Source organism: Balaenoptera ricei, chromosome 1, assembly GCF_028023285.1.
Source record: "Balaenoptera ricei isolate mBalRic1 chromosome 1, mBalRic1.hap2, whole genome shotgun sequence".
In the NCBI taxonomy this organism is placed as follows: domain Eukaryota; kingdom Metazoa; phylum Chordata; class Mammalia; order Artiodactyla; family Balaenopteridae; genus Balaenoptera; species Balaenoptera ricei.
The window spans coordinates 52,493,970-52,520,409 of record NC_082639.1 but is presented as its reverse complement, the minus strand read 5'-3'; the positions used below and the strand labels follow the sequence as shown (position 1 = coordinate 52,520,409).

The following is a 26,440-nucleotide window of genomic DNA, read 5'->3' as shown; positions in this document are numbered from 1 at the left end:
GGGGAGCAGAAAATTAGGGTAGTAGCTTTAGGGAGCTGGAGGGAAGCAAAGCAGAGCTTTCTGAAGATGGGAGACAATAAGGCATGCTGGCCTTCTGATGGGCATGTCTAGCAGATGGGCAGAAGGCCATGCTTTGGTGGGAGGATAATTGAGGGAGCAAAGTCCCGGAGAAGGTGAGAGGTCACAAGATTAGTACGTGGAGGAGCCAGGATTTGAACCCAGCCAGCCAAAACTCTTCCTCCTTTCAGTGTACTACTCCACCCAGATGCCTACTTCTGAAAAAAGTTCCCATTGTCTATCTATCTTACTGGTATAAACAAGCTGGTTTAAAATAGAGCTTATTAAGGGTATGTAAACATTTTTCTCAGCCTAAATGACATGCTGACTGCTGTCGTACTGTTCTCTGTACATCTGGGCCTTCAGATTCCTCTGTACCTCCAGGTCTAAGTGTGGGGAATGGATACGCTAGTCAGGTCTGTCAGACTAATTGTGCCGGCATAAACTGCAGTGCCATTTCTCAAGCACAGGATGAAAGGTGAGGACCAGTACCGTATTTTGCAAGTCACCTACCACCAGCAAATTTACGCTCAGACTCATGGTTTCCAGACGCAGAGCACTGCCCCACTCTCTAGCAGCTGCCCCCCAGGCAAGAACTGGACCGTCCTAGGACCATTTCAGCTATACCTTATGATGAGATCATCTCCAACCATGATGCTAAATAAAGGCTGTGCTTGGATAGATTAATCCCACAGTTAAAGAACCCTTCTGTTCCTGTGGGTATCAACACACGCTGTGTGACAGGAGGAAGTACTTCAAGATACTGTATTCATCTTAGATTTGTGTCCTAATGATAAAATCCATTAGGGTTCATACTAATGTAATTTATTATGATTAACACACTCAACAATAAAAAAGGTAAAACATTCAGATGATTTTGACTTTTAACCCTTTTCAGTGAATAAAAACGTTTTAAAATCATTTTTATGATGGAGAGAATAAAATGAAAGTTAATATAGCTTCTGAGGTTTATCCTTCTTGCTCTATATGCAACTATTTAAAATGAGCTAAAAGGACCCCCCCAAAGAATTACCACATCATAAAGAAGTTCAGGTAATTTAAAAGGCTTGGACACAAGTGATTTCTTCAATTTTTAAAAAATGGGAGAATGGAGTAAAAATTATATGGATTATTCAAGAGAAAAGAAACGATGAGTTCTCTAATGTATTCCAAATGTTCACTTGTACATGAAAATTTACAACCAGAGAGAGTAAAAAGAATAGACACAAGGAAAACGTCATACAAAAAATCTAGTTCCTATAAACAGAACTACCATACGACCCAGCAATCCCACTACTGGGCATATGCCCTGAGAAAACCATAATTCAAAAAGAGTCATGTACCACAATGTTCACTGCAGCTCTATTTACAATAGCCAGGACATGGAAACAACCTAAGTGTCCATCAGCAGAGGAATGGATAAAGAAGATGTGGCACACATATACAATGGAATATTACTCAGCCATAAAAAGAAACAAAATTGAGTTATTTGTAGTGAGGTGGATAGACCTAGAGACTGTCATACAGAGTGAAGTAAGTCAGAAAGGGAAAAACAAATACCGTATGCTAACGATATATATGGAATCTAAAAAAAAAAAAAAAAAAAAAATGGTTCTGAAGAACCTAGGGGCAGGACAGGAATAAAGACTCAGATGTAGAGAATAGACTTGAGGACACAGGGAGGGGGAAGGTTAAGCTGGGATGAAGTGAAAGAGTGGCATGGACATACATACACTACCAAATGTAGAACAGATAGCTAGTGGGAAGCAGCCACATAGCACAGGGAGATCAGCTCGGTGCTTTGTGCCCACCTAGAGGGGTGGGATAGGGAGGGTGGGAGGGAGGTGCAAGAGGGAGGAGATATGGGGACATATGTATATGTATAGCTCATTCACTTTGTCATACAGCAGAAACTAACACACCACTGTAAAGCAATTAGACTCCAATAAAGATGTTAAAAAAAAAAATCTAGCTCCTGGGCCAACAATAAAGTCTCATGACTTTTTAGGAGATTCCCTCTCCTTTCAGGGTAAATACAGACACCCCAGTGTCAGGGCTAAAATTTTAAAATTGCATTTCATGCTCCATATACTTACGAGTTGGAGATTCCCTACCCATCCCATCTTCCCCTTAACTATCTCATCCTTCCATGTGTTCAGGGAAGGATTGATTTTGGCTCAACATAGCAATCACACACATTCACAGAGGACTGAGAATGAAGAAGAAATCACTGAGAAAACCAAACTATTTTCTTTACATGAAAAATAAATATAGTACAATATAACATAATGTTTTATTCATTCTGCCTAGATACCCAGATGAAAAGTAAAAAAACTCAATCATACATATGTTTGGTTTATATCTGCCCTGTCCGATATGGTAGCTACTAGCCACATGTGGTTACTTAAATTTAAATTAATTAAAATTAAATGAATGTAAATATTCAGTTGCTCAGCATAGCCACATTTCAAGTGCTCAATGGGCATATTTGGCTAGTTGTTACAGTATTGGACAGTGCATATTTAGAACATTTGCATCATTGCAGAAAGTTCTATTCAACAGCTTTGGTCTATATGCCACCAAATAACTTTTTTACCTTTTTGGTCCTGCTGTAGAACAGTAGATAAATCTTACTTTTATATATTTTTTCAGCATGTTTAACCCTCTTTTAAGTTGCAAAAGCAAAATATATGCACTATACAAATACAGAATTGTATAAAGGGGAAAAAAACAAAAGCTCTTTCCTCTTTATCGTCAACAACCTGGGGGTAACCCAGCGCTCAAGCTTGGTAAATATCCTTCTAGATATTTTTCTTCACCTACAATATTCATTTAGATGATGTGAAGTTAAGTGTTTATTAAAATATGTTCACTCTGTTAAAACATGATTGAAATCTTGGAGTCTAAGGTTCCTACTGGTAGAATTTAATTTGTAAGAGATGCATAGTCTGCGATGTTCCATGCTTGGGATATGCCTGCAATGGGAATCTATTAAGTCCTAACGTTCCTTGGATACAAGGAGAGCACCCATCACCTTATTTAAAGTAAAATTTGAAACTGATGGGAACATTTCATAGGGGAAAAAAGCAATATAATTTTAGGTCTCTTCAAATTGCTTGAACTGTGAAATCAAGTAATGAACACTAGAAAAGGTTCTGTCAGCTAGAATCTCAGCTTAGTGCAGTCAGCATTTTGTTGCTAAACCTTATTACGACAAAGTATGTGATTTTTCACCTCTGCACTCTGTTCATCCCCACAAATAAACTACTTTGACCTCCACCTATTACTTAGTGAAATCTGCCTGCCATCCTTCAATAACCCTATTCTTTGCCTTCAAAGGCCTTTGAGTCGTTGAGAAAGTGGGGAGGTAGAGCCGTGCAACGAACGGAGCGGATACCACTTTATAACTATGCGGTAGTTCATAGTTCAGGCTAGAAGCCCACAGAGCAAAAGGAAATGGATTTTTTAAAAAGGCAATGCCTGTGGATGCTGAAAGGGGGCAACACATTTCATCATTTTAACATTAAATTTTTCACTGAGACACGTTCTCTCTCGAGCTCTTGTTTAATGCAGAAAACGTCTGGCTTCTTCCTTATAAGAAAACCTCTCTCTAAAAGAGTCACGCCTTCATTTCAGTGAGATGAGCCAACAGGTCATTTCAAAGCTTCAGAATACTTCAAGTAGGTTTGTTATTCTGACAGTTGGCAAAACAAAATGAACCGCTAACCTCAAATGGAGCTTTGTGGATGCAAAAGGCCCACACTATTATTAAACACTACTAAAACAAACAAAAACGTAAAATCAAAAGGAAATAGCTGTGCACAACTACGTGAGTCAGTTTTGGAAGCAAAATGACATATCAGAAAAGAGTATTCTTTGTAAAGTTGCACTTCTGATTAATGCTACATTCAACAGAAGAGACGGTGTCTGTCTAATTACGCTGAACACTTATCAGAGAAGGATTAGCAGGACGTTTCTGCTCACTGTCATTCTTTGTGACAATGTAATGATAGATCCGTTTACTTAGGAGTGGAATTATTAAAAACTGTGCTGTTTTCTTAACTGTCTTCATATCTTGGAAATATTTTACTAAAAATTACTTATCTGACGTGAAGGATAAATGCTTGGCAAAGCTTTTCATATCAATTAAGTAGATGAGGTAGTTCCATTCAGTCACAGCCTTTGTTGAGTGTCTTATGCACGTTTGCTGAAACTTGATCGCCATAACACTTTTATATTGGAGTTAATGATTCACCCTTTTTTCTCCTTGTCTTATTTGTCCAAATCCTAAAGTTTGGTTTTCACTTAAACTAAAAACTGCTCATGGCCGACATTTTCTCTGGAGTCATGATTTAGCACTTCTCCTTCATATTCACACCTTTTTTTGGAACCCAACACAAGCATCCAATTTTATACAGACAACTCCCTACGGGCCAGTCAGAATGGGATGCTAGCAACATACCATCTTTTGCATCTTTTCCTACTAGGATAATTAACTCTAGAGAGTGTTTATCAGGAAAAGGTCTTTATGCACTATAAAAACAAAAAAGCAAACCACATTGGACTCTTTAAGTAGGCCGGCTACACCCAAGCCAAAGGACTATCTTCATATGTATATAAACAGACAAAACTAGGTTCCTCTCCTTTTTTTTCGTTCTACTTACCAACCCTGAAATGACAACTGTCACCAGTTGAATGTGAAAAACAACGAAATATCCATGTTGAATGTAAGTTGCTGAACCTCTCCCACAAGGGAGAGTTTATTTCTCCGGCTTTGGTCAACTTAAGACAACTAACTATCAATTAGTCCAAGGGGCAGATAATGACATTTATAACAAATATATCTCTGCAAAAGTCTCTAAATGTGTGGCTAGGATAGAAATTTATGTGACCCAATATAATAATTACATGTTATGAAGATTTTTTTTTAAACTAAAGGCATGTAAAGGCTTCAGTGCCAATGGACAAACTCATAAAAATATCAAGCACATCAAAAGGAGAAAAGTTACCAGTTAAGTCTTCTGAGGATACGATTTCTTTTCTGAAGAAAAAAAGAAATCACCCACTGGCAAAAAGAACTCTTAAAATTAGAAGCAGGTGTCATTGCTATGAAGTGATAAATATCAAAGAATAGCTGGCCCTGAAAAGTATTCTTATGCATCCCATACTACTTTTAATCCTCGCACGTGTATTTTGACATCAGAACACGAAGCGCTGCTTATGCAAGTCCCTAAAGAGAGCTAAAACATGAGGTGCTGCACAGCCATTTTGAAAACCATCTCTTCACTCAGGTTCACGAAATGGCTGAAAGGCAGATGGCAAATTCTAACTGGCATTAAGTCATAAGCAGTCATGACATCCTAGAATTCATTCATCTTAGAAGCTAATCACAGTGAAGTGATTTCTGGGTTGGGATAGCTAACGCTGCAGAATAATCTGGTACCGCAGAGGACACTTCAGATTAGAAATGGATATTGGGTTGCCATTCCTTGAATTCCTAATGACTTGAGTGCAAGGATGCAAATGAAAACTTTACGTCTCATTAGATACAAAGTGGAAAATCCCTAGAGGTTGGCATGTTTCTTCAAAATGAAGGACAGTAAGATGTTTGGACCACATTAAAATCCGGAAGAGCTGGAGCCGCATCTGAGTGAACATTCACCGCTGTCTGTGAAGCCCTTCTCCACAGTGGCTGGAGACCCTGGACCACAGCACAGAGTCCCTCACTCCAAACAGACCAGAGAACGAGGAGCCAAAGTAACCCAATATTTAAAAATCAAAAGCTTCAGAGGGGGATTTTTAATTGTTACAAAAGGGAGATCAGTAATGCTTGACTCTGAAGAGGCAAGCTGCATAATTGTATTTAAATGGGTTCAGTTATTTTACCAGGGTTTAATATTTCATCACTTAGAAATAAAGTGACTTTTTTATTCCTGAAGTTTTCTCCTATTTGAGAGACATACTTTGCGATTCAGTGCAGGAAAGAACCCTCTCCATTTTAGTATTTGGTGGGTTGTTCAGGAATCCATCAGGAAACAGTCCCTGATTTACTACGTTGATGTGAGTGTTTCTCGTAATCTTCTAGGATGTAATTCACCCATCGTCTCAATATGGGTGCCATGTCTTTGATTAATTGATGAGTTTATGATGTATTTGAAATCCTTGGATGGATAGAGTGGGATAAATAGGCATTATTGTAATCCTCCGCCGAGCAGGAAGGCGACTGGGGTGTGCACAGCCACGTCAGAAACTGCTGCACAGCACGGGTGGAAAAGCTATTCCCTCCTGAGACCTGAGTGCACCTGAACACTTCTTTCCTCCTTTTCTCCCCCATCCCCATAGAAAGCCCCTTAATTCTAGAGTATGAAAAACCGATTTTATTAAAAACACTGGTGGCCAAAATAGAACTCTATTCCCATATAAACGGACAGTGTCATACTTGATTATTTAACATTTAAATAGAATCATCAGTATGTAGGACCGAGAGAGGGAAGTAAGTCTGCAAATAGTATTATTAGTGATCTGTATCACTTTTACAAATTGAACATATATGTACATATGCACATTATATCTATACATATATGCACATAGTTGTCACATATATACATGTAAATATATAGCTACATATATAAAAATATATACAGATAGCTTAGAACAATGTATGGCCCATGGTAAGTGCTCAATAAACATTAGCCCTTTCTAATATAACACATATATTTAAATTTTCAGCAGCATTCCAATGACAAAATACAAATAAATTTATCTTTTATTGTTAATCAGCTTGTGGCATTACTCATGTCTATGAAATATCTACATTGTGTTCATAGAATAGACCAGAGGAAGTAGGAACACTTCTTTAAGAAGTATTTTTTCTCTTTATATCAGAGGTTAAAACTACCTTCTGTTTGAGTTCTACAAATATTTATTAGTATTTATTAGATAAATAAAATCTGTTAGACAAAGGAGAATCAACACAGGACATTCTTAGGTAAGTCTGATTATCTGTCTATCTGTCTATCTATCTATCTATCTATCTATTTATCTATCTATATCTTTTGTTTCTCCTCTTCCAACTATACTTTCTGGTTACTTTTCCCTTTGGTGAATTTAATCTCAATTCAGAATAATTTTGTTTCCTCTGAGTAAATATTTGCTTAGATTCTGCCCATTTTCACTATCTACAAGTCAGAACACTGCTTTAGGAAGGGGTTGAGTCCATGGGTGCAGAAAGCTGTATCTTTTGCTGGAGTAGGATGGCATTGCCTGGTGCGCTTCCAGAGTGTTTCCTAGCACATCAGCATTCTACCTGCTTCTCAGAGATAAAGAAAGATAAGACTCTGACAGTATGAAAGGGAGGAAACAGGGACCAGCGTTCACTGATGCTCCTTTAATAATGGAATGGCTGATGCATTTGCTTTTTCAGTTACAGCAGAGGATGGTGGTCTAAGCCAGCGAATCAACTCCTAACCTATGTGACACTTAGCGTGCTCGATACCTTGCAGAACTGGGTATTGGTTTAACCAGTTACCTGTCCTTCTTCACTGGGCTAGAAGGCTTGTCTTATCTATTTTTATATGCCCTCTACCATCTTGCACAGTGCTTTATATACAACAGACGCGGACATGTATACTAGGGTTTCAATTTAATTTCATAGTTATCTTAAACTCACATAGCACTTCAGCATTTTGAAAAAGGGATAGCTAATATCTGTATAAAGCTTTATGTTTATAAGTATACTTTACATTTATTAAAAATACTCCTATGTCCGGTGTCATGCACAATACCTTTCACACAGCTGGTGCTTAATAAATGGTAGTTCCTTTTTTTTTATTATAATCTCATCTGATCTTTTCAAAGCTATGAGTTAGGAAGGCCAAGGTGTTTTACAGAGCCCAATGTTGACATATGAGGAAATGAAAATTCAGAGAAGTCGTTTGCTAAAAATTCCAGGCTTGTTCATGACAGAAGACAAGAATTGGAGGCTTTTGAATCTTAATTGTACTTTTCTCCTCTTTATAATACATGCTACTTTTCTCTTACTTTCTCCATCCCCAGCAAGCCTATGAAGATTGTTGTGGCTGGAATGAAATTTGCTTTTTTTTTTTTTTTTTTTTTTGGCTGCATTGTGTCTTCGTTGCTGTGCGCGGGCTTCCTCTAGTTGCAGCAAGCAGCGGCTACTCTTCATTGAGGTGCGCGTGCTTCTCATTGTGGTGACTTCTCTTGTTGCGAAGCATGGGCTCCAGGCGTGGGGGCTTCAGTAGTCGTTGCATGTGGGCTCAGTAGTTGTGGCACACAGGCTCTAGAGCACAGGCTCAGTAGTTGTGGCGCACGGGCTTAGTTGCTCCGCGGCATGTGGGATCTTCCTGGGCCAGGGATCGAACCCGTGTCCCCTGCATTGGCAGGCGGATTCTTAACCACTGCACCACCAGGGAAGCCCCTGAAAATTACTTTAAAGCTCCTCCTTACAATGTGCTAAATAAGGCCACTCGATGAGCCAGCTCTTTGCTACCTAAGACTCAGGGGCTGTACTGAAGACAGTGATAGGAACAGGGGAGGGAGGAAGATTTCCCGTGTAGACCTAAGGTATAAGACACACTTTTCCTTCCTTCTTTCTAGCATACTTACACAGCTTCATTTTCAAACATGAAATAAAAAATTTGGCGACTTGGGTAATTTATTTACTCAGATAAGACCAGCTGAAATACTGCATCTGTTTTCCTGGGAGCTTCTGTATTCACGAAATCGTGCATCTGAGTTCTCTGATGCAAGTCGAGCTGTACTCATTCACTCAACAGATGTACGCAGCGCTCTGCTTCCTGAGCACTTTGCCCTCCTCAAAGGACAAGATAAGACATGTGCGGTCTCCATCTTATTCTTTTTTTTTTTTAAAGGATTTTTAAAAAATTATTTATTTATTTTTGGCTGTGTTGGGTCTTCGTTTCTGTGCGAGGGCTTTCTCTAGTTGCGGCAAGCGGGGGCCACTCTTCACCCATCTTATTCTTTATTTAGTTATCCAACAAATCTTGGTTGAATGGTTACCATGTGCCAGGTACTATAACAGGCTTCAGGTATACAATGGTCATTTTTTGGACCATGTTCTACCATATCTGCGTATTTGACAAACACACACCCACACATATATAGTGTATGTGCACGTATGTGAGAAGAGTATTTCTTTTTTTCTAATAGGTAACGTTTTAGACTCCAATTAGAATAGGTTGTTTTAGCGCCCCTTTTTTGGCTTTAAAAAATAGCCTTGATAAAGAAAATTCGGACATTTTTGAAGGGTAGTTAAGGAATGCTCATTTTGTAATATAGCTTTCCTTTCATAATACCTTATTTGGATGAAATTTCTCTGCTAAAAGAGGGTCACTGAAGAGCAGGAACCCTTGTTACCGTAGTGGTGCTCCCAGTGCACCAGCCTCTAAGAGCAAGTGCCAATACTAAAGAGATAATGGGAGACCACGTTGTCACATAATGATGATTTCCCACTGCTCTATAAATGTAGAAGAAAAGCCAAGGCATTGATCCTATGGCAGTGTTCTGTAACAGTGACTCTTCCTATTACAGCAGGAGATTGTGGGAGATTTAATCATTTCCCCTAATACATGCCAGTACAGCTGAGTGTCCATGATCAATGTACTACAGTTACTAGTCTGCTGCCTTTTTCTTGGCATCGATAATGGGGCTCTGCCTATGCTTCTCAGCTACAAGTTTAAGTTGGCAAACTTCCCCCACTCCTACAACCGATGAATGACTGTTGACAGTCAAATTAGGACTAGCAGGGTTGGGAATCCAAGTGAACTTATTATGGAGTATTGAAAATTACAATGAACCAACATAAGTCTGCAAAATCCAATTGTGCTCCTAGCAGTTGTGACACTGAACTTTCATTCTAAATGTCCTGGGCTGCTGGTTGACGAGATGTTTACCAAATATTCTGCTACAAATGCCTTTAAAAATGTATTTCCTGACTTAATAATTGTGATAAGAATAGACAGTATGCTATCACAGTGCTTAATTTTAACCTTCAAAAATGAGGGCTGCTAAGCCTTTGGGAAGAAATCTATCTCTGAAAGAAGTTTATCTCTGAAAGTTTTTAAGAAAAGGACTACAGCTAAACTTATTACTTACCAAATTTGACTTTAAAACTTTTCACTGAACTATTTAGAACTTCCAGCATCTTGGCTAAAGTAATTGGTGTCTGTTAATAAGGTTTTACAATCACAAAATAATTGAAGGCATGCTAGAGTTCTGAATATTTTCCTACAGGAGAAAAATTAAGGAGTAAGAGGCTCCTGTTTTCAAACACAGAACTAAATTTCACTGAAAAAGTCCTATAACTTCATGTTTTTTCACAATAAAAAATATCTTTAACTGTGCTGAAATTGACTGGTATGTATGTCTCAAATGCAGAAAGGGGTGCAACTCAGTAATCCATGAAGCCCACTGAACCCTCGGATGAGTCAATTCTGGGGACACAGACAACCTGAGAAGTTTCACAGGACAGCCACAAAGCTGGCTTGCAAGATATATGTATCTTAGAAAGAAAGGTATATGAAGAACACTTAAATTTATATATATACCAATGATTGAAAGGCTAAGAGACATCACGTCTCACTTTCAAGTGTGTGAGCGTTTCTCATTTGGGTTCCAATGGAAACCCAGTTTCGTTGCCTCCTTTTGAGGACAGTGTCCCTAATTCTAAAGTCAGCTCTCTCCTTTTACTCCAGTAGCATTTAATCCAACCACCATGAGCTGGGTAGGGTTTGTCTCTCTCAATAATTCTAATGATACTTCACATGATTAAAGAACATTAATTTTAACAAAGGACTTTGGCATTTGGAACAGAAGTTCAAGTTCATCATTTGATTGTTGTAACTTTGCGACAGAGATGGGGCAGAAACAACAGTGCCCATCTTACAGATGGTGACTGACAATGGAGGAAATTTGGTTTGCCCTTGAAGACAGGGACTTGACGGGGTCATCTTGTAACTACTCTGTACTGTACACAGTCAGCACTTAATAAAGATTCAGTGACTTGGCTCGACTTGAACTATACTGATTAGATGACCAGCTCTTCTTCTCCATGCACTTCAACTGGAGGAAGATGAGAGAGGCAGAAGAGAGAAGTTTCTTTCTTGTACCGAGGTATGAATCACTGTGTGAGGGTACCATCTTCTCTGATCTGTCTGAAAATAGGCTAGATTTCTATCTATCTAGAAGAGTGTTAAAGGCATTCCTACTTAAAGTAGGGAGAAAGCTTGGGGGAGCACAACACTGAAAGTTCAAGTTGCCGCTAGACAAGGCAATGATTGAGTGGTGAGAGTCTACATAAAGGAACAATCAGAGGAGGAGCTTAGATCGGGGCTTTTCAATCCCTAACATTTATAAGTATCACCCAGAGATCTTGCTAAAATTCTGTGGGCCTGGCTAGAGCCTGAGATTCTGTATTTCTAATAAGCTCCCAGGTGATGCTATGTTGCTGGGCCTCAGACCACACTTTGAATAGCAAGATTAGACCTCACGTGATACAGATCTCATAGTGTCTCATATGGGTGTTACTTACGCTTGTATAAAAGAAAATTTCACGTGGAAATCTTAAAATTTTCAGACATAAATCAAGAAGGTTACATAAAACATTCTATAAAGATTCACTATTGGGATTCTTGATATAGAGCTTGTGATAACGAATTATCTTTTTTTTTAAAAAGTATTATCTTAGAAGACAATAAAGTATTATCTTTTAAAAAAAGGTTTGATTCACTTAAAGGAATACCCTTTAAGGTGAGGGATACTTGTAATAAAATTTGTTAACACTACCACTTGTCAACAGGGCCCATGGTTGAGCCTTAGCAATTGTTTTGCTTACTACTTGCTAATAATTGGATTTGACTGAATAACAGCCTACAGATTGAGAATATAGTAAACATCAATTCTGAGAGAATTACGGGTGGCCAAATCTGCTTTCAGATTTATGGAAAGCACCCAAATTCCCTGCTTTATGGGCTTCATTCATTCACTCAATCAACATTTATTGAGTACCTATTATGTGGCAGACTGTCACGGATGCTGGGGGTACAGCAGTGGAAAAGACAGACTCAGCCCCACTGCTCAGAGTGTATATTCTAGAGGGAGAACATATGATAACAGGAGATAGTGGTATGAAGAAAGGAAAGCAAGCAGGGTTATGAATTATAGGATGATGCAAGAGAAACAGCAGCTATTTCAGATCACTAGAAGCCTCTCTCATAAGGTATTATTTGAACAAAGATCTGAATGCTGAGGATTGTTTGATTTTATGAGCAAAGAATGGTAGATATTTCACTTTGTTAACAGTTAATACCGTTTGCTCATATATTATATCCTATGCGTATTTAATAAACCCACATTCCTTCTCTGGCCTGGGTGCATGACAAGGGTTTGGGATAAGGAAAGTGGGGGATTTTTCAGGTCTTTCTGATGAGTAATTTTTAAAATTTTTTATTGTAATGCTTTATATTTAAATACAAGCTCAGGACATGAGACCTTAAAATACAAGCATAAATGTTTAGGGTAAAAGAGGTTATTTTGTCTTCTGGGTACAGAAGATAAAACTTATACTCCGAAATCAGATTTAGGTTGAAATTTGGATTCAGGATCCACAGGTTTACTATCTCTGTGGCGCTGGGCAAGTCACCTAATTTTTTATAATTCTCAGTTTCATCTCTACAGAGGCAAGCTCATTCTACTTGCATGATTTAGGGCAATTAAAAAAAACCCAAAAAAACCTGGTACACAGGAGGTACTTAAACAATTTATAACTATAATCATTACCATGTATATGAAAGCACCATGTGCAGCGTCTGACCCAGTGCAGGCGCCTGCCTGTTGGTTTCCTTCCTATTTATTTGCATTATCAGTTCCTCTGCAATTTTTCATTTGTACAGATAAACAAGAGTTGATGGTATGTGCACTTTTGCTTGATAGAATTTCATAGGACTCATTTCATCAGTGCATGATTAGCTTCAAAGCTTCGAATCTAACCCAGTTTTGAGATAACTGGGAAACGAAACTAAGTGGAAAGAACAAATGCAGCATTGTAAGAGAAGCAAAAGTCAGCTTGAGGTTGTCTGATGTTTTTAAACTAACATCATCTTTAATCTCCTATGCCCCTCTTCCCAGATAATAAGAGCTGTGCACTAAAAGTGCTGAGATAAACTAATGGGGAACAGGATACTACAAAAGACATTTGAAAGAGCCCATGTAATTTACTGCATGTCTGGTTTGTTTTACTTTCCAAAGCCTTCCTGTTGCTCCAGGAAATTTGTCTCTTCTGGCAACCTTCGGCCCTCTTTTGGCCGGGGAGCACTGAAAAAGCATTTGAGGGCAGGTAAACAAGATGCAAAGCTCTCTGAGTGAGGAATAAGTACAGGCCTTGCTTCCTGGGTCACATCTGAGGCATAAACAAAGTATCCTTTAGTACTTGCTTGAGAGAATTATCCCAAATGTAGGCAACCACGAGGCTGCTGGTGCCTTCAGATATACATAACTGCCAAACACGTTCTGAAGGTAATTTACATGCGTGAATCACTAAAAGCCTCCTACTCAATGAACTGTACCCCTGGGGAAAAGCTATGCAGGCCCGGATCAGTGTGGGAACAACATAAGGGTGTCCTCTGTGCCAAAAAGGGGATTGGGCTGCATGGAAAATCCCCAAAAAGGACCATCTGGCAGCATAAATTATCCATTTAAAATGGCTGGTGTGAGTTAATGACACCAAAGTCACCACGAACATGTACAACATCCTTCAGCTGAGTTTTAATGTCCCATCAGGCCATGTTTCAATTATGACTTTCTACGCTGAATATGGCCAAATGTAAATTTATTCACTGTCCTCCCCCACCCCCTGCACATATACCATGAAACTGCATTTTTCTGTAAAGAAATAGGGATAGAGAATGGGGCATCAGTGCAGGAATACAGTATAATTGTGGGGGATTTCTCTAAAAATATAAATTTTTTTCTTAGAGAGCCCCCCTACAAATATACACTTTCCCTCTCTCTCTCTCTCTCTCTCTCTCTCTATATATATATATATATATACACACATATATATGTATAGTATATACACAGTATATTATATGTACATATATGCTATATACATATAGTATAATACGTAGTATTATTACCATATATATATATCTCCTCCCAAAAAGGATTTAGCCATTAAATTTTAGTTATTTAATGACCACAAAGGATATAGGTATTCACATGTTAAAATTTATGGTTAGTTGAATCATAACATGCAGAGAAGAACAGAATTACTCTGAATAAAAGAGTCACTAGGTCAAGGTACTCTATATTCACCGTACTCTCACTGCCCCCAGATATGCCCCAAAGGAATCTACCTTGACAGGACAGGCTTATGGTGGAGGAGCTTCATATACATCGACACAACGAAGCACCTCAGTCTGTATAAAACCACATCAGTATGACCCTCAAGCACAATGTCCCAAACTTATATATTTTGATTCTGATTTTCACAGAAGCAGGTAAACTGGCCAGGACTTTAATTGGCCTTTTAAAAAGGGTTCAAGGAACATTTAGATCTGTAAATTTTTTAATAGCACATAAGCTTCTCATTGGCACTATCCTGAGGTCGCGCGGATGATGCATTTGGCAGCCTAGATGGTCAGCATGTTCATTTAGGCCTGGGTGTATTTCTTAGTCGCTTTCAGTAAACTGGCATGAATGTCAGTGTGGAGTGAAGCTGATGTGTGGCCTTCGTAGAAGACCCACCACACCTTGAATGCTGTGTTGATAACACTTAGAAAATGGCAGCACCAGAGGCTAATTCCCCATCCTTGCGCCTCCCATGTCACCACATAACGATCTTCTTTTTTTTCTTTTAAATAAACTTTATTTTTTTAAAACTCTAGATTTACAGAAAAAAATGTGACGACAGTACACAGAGTTCTCACATACCCACACCCAGTTTCCCCTGCTACAGACACTTTACATTACTATGGTATGTTTATTACAATCAGTGAATCAATATGGATACATTATTGTAAGTTCACACCTGATTCCCATCTTTTCAGTTTTTACCCACTGTCCTTTTCCTGTTCCAGGATCCCATCCAGCACCGCACACTACATTTTGGGGTCATGCCTCTTTGGCCTCTCGCGGCTGTGGTAGTTAGTCAGACGTTCCTTATATTTGATGACCTTGACAGTTTGCAGAGTAGAGGTCAAATATATTGTACAGTGAGTCTCAACTAGTATTTGTCTGATGTCCTTCTCATGGTTAGTCTAGGGTTATACTTTTTTTTTTCTTTAATACAGCAGGTTCTTATTAGTTATCTATTTTATACATATTAGTGTATACATGTCAATCCCAATCTCCCAGTTCATCCCACTACCACCCCCGCACCGCTTTCCCCCCTTGGTGTCCCTACGTTTGTTCTCTATGTCTGTGTCTCTATTTCTGCCTTGCAAACTGGTTCTTCTATACCATTTTTCTAGATTCCACATATATGCGTTAATATACGATATTTGTTTTTCTCTTTCTGACTTACTTCACTCTGTATGACAATCTCTAGGTCCATCCACATCTCTAAAAATGACCCAATTTCGTTCCTTTTTTATGGCTGAGTAATATTCCATTGTATATATATACCACTTCTCCTTTATCCATTCATCTGTCGATGGGCATTTAGGTTGGTTCTATGACCTGGCTATTGTAAATATTGCTGCAATGAACATTGGGGTGCATGTGTCTTTTTGAATTATGGTTTTCTCTGGGTATATGCCCAGTAGTGGGATTGCTGGGTCATATGGTAATTCTATTTTTAGTTTTTTAAGGAACCTCCATACTGTTCTCCATAGTGGCTGTATCAATTTACATTCCCACCAACAGTGCAAGAGGGTTCCCTTTTCTCCACACCCTCTCCAGCATTTGCTGTCTGTAGATTTTCTGATGATGCCCATTCTAACCGGTATGAGGTGAGACCTCACTATAGTTTTCTTTTTTTTTTAATTAATTAATTTTATTTTTAAAATTTTGGCTGTGTTGGGTCTTCGTTGTTGTGCACGGGGTTTCTCTGGCTGTGGTGAGCGGGGGCTACTCTTTGTTGCAGTGTGTGGGCTTCTCATTGCAGTGGCTTCTCTTGTTGCAGAGCACAGGTCCTAGGCATGCAGGCTCAGTAATTGTGGCACATGGGCTTAGCTGCTCCACAGCATGTGGGATCTTCCTGGACCAGGGCTTGAACCCGTGTCCCCTGCATTGGCAGGCAAATTCTTAACAGCTGTGCCACCAGCGAAGCCCCCTCACTGTAGTCTTGACTGTATTTCTCTAATAATTCATGATGTTGAGCAGCTTTTCATGTGCCTTTTGGCCATCTGTATGTCTTCTTTGGAGAAATTTCTATTTAGGTCATCTGCCCATTTTTTGATTGGGTTGTTTGTTTTTTTAATATTGAGTTGCATGAGCTGTTTATAGATTTTGGAGATTAATTCTTTGTCCATTGATTCATTTGCAAATATTTTCTCCCATTCTGAGGGTTGTCTTTTCATCTTGTTTATAGTTTCCTTTGCTGTGCAAAAGCTTTTTAAGCTTCATTAGGTCCCACTTGTCTATTTTTGTTTTTATTTCCGTTACTCTGGGAGGTGGGTCAAAAAAGATCTTCCTGTGATTTATGTCAAAGAGTGTTCTTCCAATGTTTTCCTCTAAGAGTTTTATAGTCTCTGGTCTTACATTAGGGTCTTTAATCCATTTTGAGTTTATTTTTGTGTATGGTGCTAGGGAGTGTTCTAATTTCATTCTTTTACATGTAGCTGTTCAGTTTTCCCAGCACCACTTACTGCAGAGACTGTCTTTTCTCCATTGTATATCCTTGCCTCCTTTGTCATAGACTACTTGACCATATGTGCGTGGGTTTATCTCTGGGTTTTCTATCCTGTTCCATTGATCTATATTTCTGTTTTTGTGCCAGTACCATATTGCCTTGATTACTGTAGCTTTGTACTATAGTCTGAAGTCAGGGATTTTGATTCCTCCAGCTCCATTTTTTTTCCCTCAAGATTGCTTTGGCTATTCGGGGTCCTCTGTATCGCCATACAAATTTTAAGATTTTTTGTTCTAGTTCTGTAAAAATGCCATTGGTAATTTGATAGGGATTGCACTGAATCTGTAGATTGCTTTGGGTAGTATAGTCATTTTCACAATATTGATTCTTCCAATCCAATAACATGGTATATCTCTCTCTCTGTTTGTGTCATCTTTGATTTCTTTCATCAGTGTCTTATAGTTTTCTGAGCACAGGTCTTTTACCTCCTTAGGTAGGTTTATTCCTAGGTATTTTATTCTTTTTGTTGCAATGGTGAATGGGATTGTTTCCTTAATTTCTCTTTCTGACCTTTTGTTGTTAGTGTATAGGAATGCAAGAGATTTCTGTGCATTAATTTTGTATCCTGCAACTTTAAAAAATTCATTGATTAGCTCTAGTAGTTTTCTAGTAGTGAATGGGATTGTTTCCTTAATTTCTCTTTCTGACCTTTTGTTGTTAGTGTATAGGAATGCAAGAGATTTCTGTGCATTAATTTTGTATCCTGCAACTTTAAAAAATTGATTAGCTCTAGTAGTTTTCTGGTGGCGTCTTTAGGATTCTCTATGTATAGTACCATGTCATCTGCAACAGTGATAGTGTTACTTCTTCTTTTCCAATTTGTATTCCTTTTATTACTTTTTCTTCTCTGATTGCCGTGGCTAGGACTTCCAAAACTATGTTGAATAATAGTGGTGAGAGTGGACATCTTGTCTTGTCCCTGATCTTAGAGGAAATGCTTTCAGTTTTTCACCATTGAGAATGATGTTTGCTGTGGGTTTCTCATATATGGCCTTTACTATGTTGAGGTAGGTTCCCACTATGCCCACTTTCTGGAGAGTTTTTATCATAAATGGGTGTTGAATTTTGTCAAAAGCTTTTTCTGCATCTATTGAGATGATCATATCGTTTTTATTCTTCAATTTATTAATATGGTGTGTCACATTGATTGATTTGCATATATTGAAGAACCCTTGCATCCCTGGGATAAATCCCACTGGATCATGGTGTATGATCCTTTTAATGTGTTGTTGGATTCTGTTTGCTAGTATTTGGTTAGGAGTTTTTGCATCTATATTCATCAGTCATATTGGTCGGTAATTTACTTTTTTTTATAGTATCTTTGTTTGGTTTTGGTATCACGGTGATGGTGGCCGCATGGAATGAGTTTGGGAGTTTTCTTTCCTCTGCAATTTTTTGGAAGAGTTTGAGAAGGATGCATGTTAGCTCTACTCTAAATGTTTGATAGAATTCACCTGTGAAGCCATCCGGTCCTGCACTTTTGTTTGTTGGAAGACTTTTAATCACAGTTTCAATTTCATTACTTATGATTGGTCTGTTCATATTTTCTATTTCTTCCTGTTTCAGTCTTGGAAGGTTATAACTTTCTAAGAATTTGTCCATTTCTTCCAGGTTGTCCATTTTATTGGCATAGAGTTGCTTGTAGTAGTCTCTTAGGATGCCTTGTATTTCTGTGGTGTCTGTTGCAGCTTCTCCTTTTTCATTTCTAATTTTACTGATTTGAGTTCTCTCCCTCTTTTTCTTGATGAGTCTGGCTAATGGCTTATCAATTTTGTTTATCTTCTCAAAGAACCAGCTTTTAGTTTGATTGACCTTTGCTATTGTTTTTTTTTTGTTTGTTTCTCTTTCATTTATTTCTGCTCTGATCTTTATGATTTCTTTCCTTCTACTAACTTTGGGTTTTGTTTGTTCTTTTTTCTCTAGTTCCTTTAGGCGTAAGGTTAGATTGTTTATTTGAGATTTTTCTTGTTTCTTGAGGTAGGCTTGTATTGCTATAAACTTCCCTCTTAGAACTGCTTTTGCTGCATCCCATAGGTTTTGGATCGTCGTGTTTTCATTGTCATTTGTCTCTAGGTATTTTTTTATTTCCTCTTTGATTTCTTCAGTGATCGCTTGGTTGTTTAGTAACATAGTGTTTAGCCTCCATGTGTTTGTGTTTGTTACATTTTTTCCCCTGTAATTTATTTTTGATCTCACAGCATTGTGGGCAGAAAAGATGCTTGATATGATTTCAATTTCCTTAAATTCACCGAGGCTTGATTTGTGACCCAAGATGTGATCTATCCTGGAGAATGTTCTGTGTGCACTAGAGAAGAAAGTGTAATGAGCTGTTTTTGGATGGAATGTCCTATAAATATCAATTAAATCTATCTTGTCTACTGTGTCATTTAAAGCTTTTGTTTGCTTATTAATTTTCTGTCTCAATGATCTGCCCATTGGCGTAAGTGAGGTGTTAAAGTCCCCCACTATTATTGTGTTACTGTCGATTTCCTCTGTTATAGCTGTTAGCATTTGCCTTATATATTGAGGTGCTCCTATGTTGGGTGCATATATATTTATAATTGTTATATCTTCTTCTTGGATTGATCCCTTGATCATTATGTAGCGTCCTTCCTTGTCTCTTGTAACATTCTTTATTTTAAATCTATTTTACCTGCTATGAGTATTGCTACTTCAGCTTTCTTTTGATTTCCATTTGCATGGAGTATCTTTTTCCATCCCCTCACTTTCAGTCTGTATGTGTCCCTAGGTCTGAAGTGGGTCTCTTGTAGACAGCATATATATGGGTCTTGTTTTTGTATCCATTCAGTGAGCATGTGTCTTTTTGTTGGAGCATTTAATCCATTCACATTTAAGGTAATTATCGATATGTATGTTCCTATTACCATTTTCTTAATTGTTTTGAATTTGTTTTTGTAGATCCTTTTCTTCTCTTGTGTTTTCCACTTAGAGAAGTTCCTTTAGCATTTGTTATACAGCTGGTTTGGTGGTGCTGAATTCTCTTAGCTTTTGCTTGTCTGTAAAGCTTTTGATTTCTCTGTCAAATCTGAATGAGATCCTTGCCGGGTAGAGTAATCTTGGTTGTAGGTTCTTCCCTTTCATGACTTTAAATATATGGTGCCACTCCCTTCTGGTTTGCAGAGTTTCTGCTGAGAAATCAGCTGTTAACCTTATGGGAGTTCCCTTGTATGTTATTTGTCATTTTCTCCTTGTTGCTTTTAATAATTTTTCTTTGTCTTTAATTTTTGTCAGTTTGATTACTACACGTCTCGGCATGTTTCTCCTTGGGTTTATCCTGCCTGGGACTCTCTGTGCTTCCTGGACTTGGGTGGCTATTTCCTTTCCCATGTTAGGGAATTTTCAGTGATAATCTCTTCAAATATTTTCTCGGGTCCTTTCTCTCTCTCTTCTTTTGGGACCCCTATAATGCAAATGTTGGTGTGTTTAATGTTTTCCCAGAGGTCTCTTCGGCTGTGTTCACTTCTTTTCACTCTTTTTTCTTTATTCTGTTCTGCGGCAGTGAATTTCACCATTCTGTCTTTCACGTCACTTATCCTTTCTTCTGCCTCAGTTATTCTATTGATTCCTTCCAGTGTATTTTTCATTTCAGTTATTGTATTGTTCATCTCTGTTTGTTTGTTCTTTAATTCTTCTAGGTGTTTGTTCCTTAATTCTTCTAGGTCTTTGTTAAACATTTCTTGCATCTTCTCGATCTTTGCTTTCATTCTTTTTCCAAGGTCCTGGATCACCTTCACTATCATTATTCTGAATTCTTTTTCTGGAAGGTTGCCTATCTCCACTTCATTTAATTGTTTTTCTGGAGTTTTATCTTGTTCCGTTATCTGGTACATAGCTCTCTCCCTTTTCATTTTGTCTGTCTTTCTGTGAATGTGGTTTTTGTTCCACAGGCTGCAGGATTGTAGTTCTTCTTGCTTCTGCTGTCTGCCCTCTGATGGATGAGGCTAGCTAAGAGGCTTGTGCAAGCTTCCTGATGGGAGGGGCTGGTGGTGGGTAGAGCTGGGTGTTGTCTGGTGGGCAGAGCTCAGTAAAACTTTAATCCACTTGACTGTTGATGGGTGGGGCTGGGTTCCCTCCTTGTTGGTTGTTTGGCCTGAGGCAACCCAACACTGGAGCCTACCTGGGCTCTTTGGTGGGGCTAATGATAGACTCTGTGAGGGCTCACGCCAAGGAGTATTTCCCAGAACTTCTGCTGCCAGTGTCCTTGTCCCCACATTGAGCCACCTCCACCCCCCGCCTCTGCATCAGGAGACCCTCCAACATTAGCAGGTAGGTCTGGTTCAGTCTCCTGTGGGGTCACTGCTCCTTCTCCCTGGGTCCTGATGCCACACTACTTTGTGTGTGCCCTCCAAGAGTGGAGTCTCTGTTTCCCCCAGTCCTGTCAAAGTCCTGCAGTCAAATCCCGCTAGTCTTCAAAATCTGATTCTCTGGGAATTCTTTCTCCCATTGCCAGACCCCCAGGTTGGGAAGCCTTACGTGGGGCTCAGAACCTTCACTCCAGTGGGTGGACTTCTGTGGCATAATTGTTCTCCAGTTTGTGAGTCACCCACCCAGCAGTTATGGGATTTGATTTTATTGTGATTGCGCCCCTCCGACCATCTCACTGCAGCTTCTCCTTTGTCTTTGAACGTGGGGTATCTTTTTTGGTGAGTTCCAGTGTCTTCCTGTTCATGACTGTTCAGCAGTTAGTTGTGAATCTGGTGCTCTCACAAGAGGGAGTGAGCGCACGTTCTTCTACTCTGCCATCTTGAACCAATCTCTAAAGATTGAACCAATCTCTAAAGATCTCCAAGATCTAAAGATCTTCTTATGTGTCTCTTCCCCACCCCCACTGTGAATTCCTTGAAAGCAGGAGCCATAGCCTTCCCATTCATCCTTGAGTTCCCAGAACCAGGCATAGTTCCTCATCATGAGAAAAGTTCCCAGTGAAGGTGTGAGTGAATGAATGAATGAGCTGGGTGAAAAGATTAGGTAGAAGTAAGGCAAAGTGAGATTTTTGCATTTTAGTAAAGTGAACAAGATAAAGGACTTAGACAGTGGGCCCTGAGGTTTTGTTTTGTTTTTAATTATCATATAGCAAAACTGCCTGGGGGTTCAGGAGTGGAAGGCATACTTTTCTATGAATGTTAACACATGTATAGATTCCTGTCCATCACCACCACAAACAGGATACAGAACAGTTCCATCATCCCCCAAATCTCCCTTGTGCTATTTCCTTTATAGTCACACCCTCTGAGGATTCTCTTTTGATATGTTAGAGAGGAGGGAAAAGAGTTAAGATCTGAAGATAAAGGGGTTCAGAGATTTTCTTGGCGCTTGTCTGTTTTTGCAGGGAATTACTCTGAGGCACGGGTTGGGGAAATTTTTTCAAACTTACTGTGCTAGGTGTGATTCATAGACAGGTTATGTATATTACCTCATTTAATTCTCAAGAGCACTGACATAGCTATTATTATTGACAGATTATAAAAATGGGGACAATTAGTTTCAGACAGGTTAAGTAATTTGCCCATAATCACACAGCCAGCAGGAGCTGGAGTCAGGATTATACTCTGCCTGTCTTTTTCCAAAGCCCACTCTATTCTCTACGGCATTTGACTTTGCATATCGAGGAAGCCACTGGAGAAGATTTCCCCTTGCCCATGTGGAGGTTAGACACTGAGAAAAGTTTCAAAAAGCTTCTGCTATCAGAATTAGTCACATTACTCAAGACTCCAGAGCCAAGACTAAACTACCCCAGGAGGTTAAACTAGCGGTCATCATTTGCTTAGTCCACGAAAGAGGGACATAAAGATAGCTGTTCCTTCTAAATAGAAAAAGAATCATGATGAAATCCAGTAACAGGAAAACATATTTAAAAGTCTCCTCATTTTATAAAGATCCAAGTACAAGCTATCACACAGGGAAACCATTCTACCTTTCTAATGTTATCAACGCAGTTGAAAAAGTTGATAGATTTTTATTTTGACTATTAAAAGATAAAACCAGACCCAAAAGGCAATTAGTATAAAATGAAAGCAAAGGCAAATGGAACGCTGGATTGCAGTGTAGGTGAAAAGATGTAAGAGTAGAACACCCTACACACCATTCTCAGTCTTTCATCTCAGTTAAATGGCATCCTTGCACTACCACCCTTTCATAAAAGCAGCAGTCAGGTACAAACACGTGTTCACGTGGAAAAAGTCCACTGCTCTGAGCTTGCCGCGTTCCCTTTTTGCCTGGCGTGGGCTCCTACGTATCTTGGATTTTACAGGGGCGGCTGCAAGCCCACTGCCCAGACCGCTTACCTGGCTCCACTTCATGCCACCCGCTGGACTGACTTCCGCTCCCCGGGGAGCGCCCTTGGCCTGTGTAAAATGGCTCTTCACCAGGACTGTCCATTTCATCCTCCACAGACTTGAGGCGCTTTGTGGAGCTGAAATAACAAAACGGGTACATGTTTAAAAGTCATCCAAAGCACCTTTCTCCTGGACATGGCACCTCTGGTGGAAAGAAAGCCAAGGGAGGAAGCAGTTGGGCAACTCAGTGTAGTTCATGGGCTCTCTTTAGGCTCCTGTTCAGTTTAGTGAGTCACTGGATGTGGAACAAAGTCTTGGGTCTGTGTTGTTCCAAGTGTCTGGGTTTGATTTTTATTGTCACTCGAGTTTCTGCTGCCCCCCACCTCTGGCTCCTTTTTCCTTTGAGGAACGGGTGGCTGGCACCGGCTCCTGTCTCCACCTGGAAGAGTCAGTAGTTAAGCTCACATTTGCATCTCCTAGAGCAGTGGCTGGGGCGTAGCCGTCAGCAATGTCCCTAGACATCAATTCAATCCCTTCTGGCACCCCAGAAAGGAGAAAAATCAGGGCGCATGACCCTTGAAGAAAAGCTCAGATTGCTGTTTGGTTTTTTGCCATGTTTTCTCATCTTCCATTTAGATCTGTTCATTTAAAAAATACTTATTGCACAGGGACAGCAGGCCAGGTACTGATCTAGGCACTAGAGATAAAACAGTGAACAAACAAGATAAAAATAGAAGGAAGGAGTACACTTCCTTGTGTGGATAAGGGACATGGAAAAAAGAGTGACCCAGTGACTTTTATGCGCTTTCTCTACAACAAAATTACCAAAATAAAATTCTATGCCATCAGGGTGGGGATTTTTTAGTTTTGCATAGGTATGGTTGGGACTTTCCAGAATATATTCTATTTTCTACCAGTTAAAGGACTGAATTTCTTTTCCTCCCAATTTGAGACTTCAGGAGTCAAAAGGTAGTGAAATGCTACATGTTGCTAATGTTGTTCTCATTGTGTTAACTGATTATGTCACTAACATACCAGAATTGGTAGATTTCATACCTGGTGCAAGTGCTTGTTGGGAAATCTCTTCCTCCTGTGTCAGGGTACAGAATTTTTAATATGTGTTCATTCATCAAACACTTACTGTGCACCTCCTGCATGCCAGGTGCTGTGCTAAATGTTGCTATATTGAAATAAATCAGACATAACCCATCTCCATGGGGTTTAAAATCTCATGGATGAAGACAGAGAGGTAAACAAAATTGTGCAAAGAGAAATACAGGTATGATGATGGAACCACACAGAGGTTACAGTGGGTTCTTTGAAGGAGGAAGGAAAAGTGATACACAGGGAAGGTCGGGAAAGGCTTCCCATAGTAGATAGTTCCTGAAATGTCTGTAAGAGAGTGTCAGGAGATGGGGCAGAAAGAAGGACAGGGCAGAGACAGGCTGTTATTCAACTGATGCACCCCTCAGGTGGCCATTCTGGATTTTAAAATACTGAAATGCTTCTTTACCAGTTGGCAAAGTGCCATTGTCCCATGCCCCATACATTTCCCCCAACCTTGTCATCTCATCTTTGTGCCAGAAAAGACTCATGATCCCAAACCTAAAGGGTTAAGGTCTGGCACATCAGGGGGGCATTCCAGGACTTCACACTGTGGCAGGGCAGGTCTGTCCTAACCGGTATGCTTGAGTCACACAGGTTATCTGCTATTTTGAACATCACTCCAGGAGGGAGGTGCCTATCAGGCACTAACAACACCATGAGCGGAGTGTGACACGTGCAGAGAATTGGCAGGTGTTTGCTATGGCTGAAGTAGCAGGAGGGGCGGAGCAAAAGAAGGGTATAGGGGTTATAGAAGATATTGTATGTCTGGACTTTATCCTATAAGAAATGGAGACTCCCTGAAAAAGTCTAAACAGGGAGTGACATCAGAGTCATCTGTTAGAAAGGTCACTCTGGTAGTTGCACAGATGATGGCTTCTGAAAAGCAAAGGGAAAAGAAGGGGATGGAACCTTCCCCAGAGAGAGAGTTAAGAGGCTACTGCAGCAACCTGAGTAAAAAAATGCAGAGGGCCCAGTTCAAGGCACAAATTTCTAGTTATTAAATTTGGCATTCCAGGATTCTTAGTCTTTAAGTTCTATTTTCATTAAAGCCAGACCACGGGAAAGCAACATATCTGTAGCATGCTAGCTTAGTACCCAAAGGAAGACCCTTTAATAGCTTATTTAATGTTCTTTGCTTGGCTTTCCTTGAAGTTCAATGCAAAAGAGCCACTCAAAGAACTTTTCTGTATTTTATGTAAAACTGCATCTAATAGAAGTCATTTATAAAAGGATATACACACAAAAATTCCTCCTAATACATAAAACCAGAAAAAATATGGTCTCTTAAAATGAATTTCTACTGTTTCCTTTTATTAGAAAATGTACATTATATAACCTAGTGTTTCCCCTTCTTGCCTTGGCAACCAGGAATTTCAGGGCTAAACGCAAGGCAGAATTATCTGGGTTCACGTTCCTGATATAATAATCTCTCCTATCTTTCCATATGGTTTCTGTCCTCTCTATATTTAATACTATCTGTTGTGTTTTTAAATTGAAAGCCGCTTGAAATAATTTTGGAAGTTGGAAGAATACAAATTGGAACCAAGATAAATATTTTCCTTATGTTCCTTGGCAAATAAAAGGTAAGACATGCATATTCTGATAAAACTGTGAGATCTGTGGGGAAGGAGACTATCAGGTTTTTTGTTTTTAGGCTGTTTTTTTTAATCTCTAGTGCCTATCACAGTATCTGACTAATAACAGATGCTCAAAAACTGCTGAATTGGGCTACAGATTTATTTATTTATTTATTTATTCATTTATTTTTTGGCTACAGATTTAGAAACAGTCATATGAGTACTTGTGACAAGGATTCGCCCAAGTGTCATGACTCAGTGAGATCCCACCCAAAAGGCCAACTTCACTGCCCGTCATTCTCCCATTATTAATACTTTCCTGAGTTTCTAAAGCTTTTGATTTCCTTGGTGTCCTCTAATAAAACGCAAATAATACTCATGTAGTTATTAAATCCTAAAGGAGAAAGAATCTGTAGATATTAGCTGACCCTTTAGTTTGAAAGCAAGGACTGTCAAGGGTTGATACAGGATAAATGTTTGGAAGTGGAGACAGAGGTTGGAGGAGAGAACAGGAT

The 26,440-nt window shown here is 39.2% G+C and overlaps 1 protein-coding gene across 3 annotated transcripts in view; it reads right to left on the bottom strand.

The window, feature by feature from the left end:
* NFIA (nuclear factor I A) overlaps positions 1-26,440 on the bottom strand; it is a 373,912-nt gene that overhangs the window by 93,945 nt on the left and 253,527 nt on the right. For all 3 annotated transcript variants that reach the window (XM_059923725.1, XM_059923741.1, XM_059923733.1), the window contains one exon: positions 23,251-23,378. In XM_059923725.1, the coding sequence (XP_059779708.1) occupies positions 23,251-23,378 (128 nt within the window). The remainder of the gene's footprint in view (positions 1-23,250; positions 23,379-26,440) is intronic.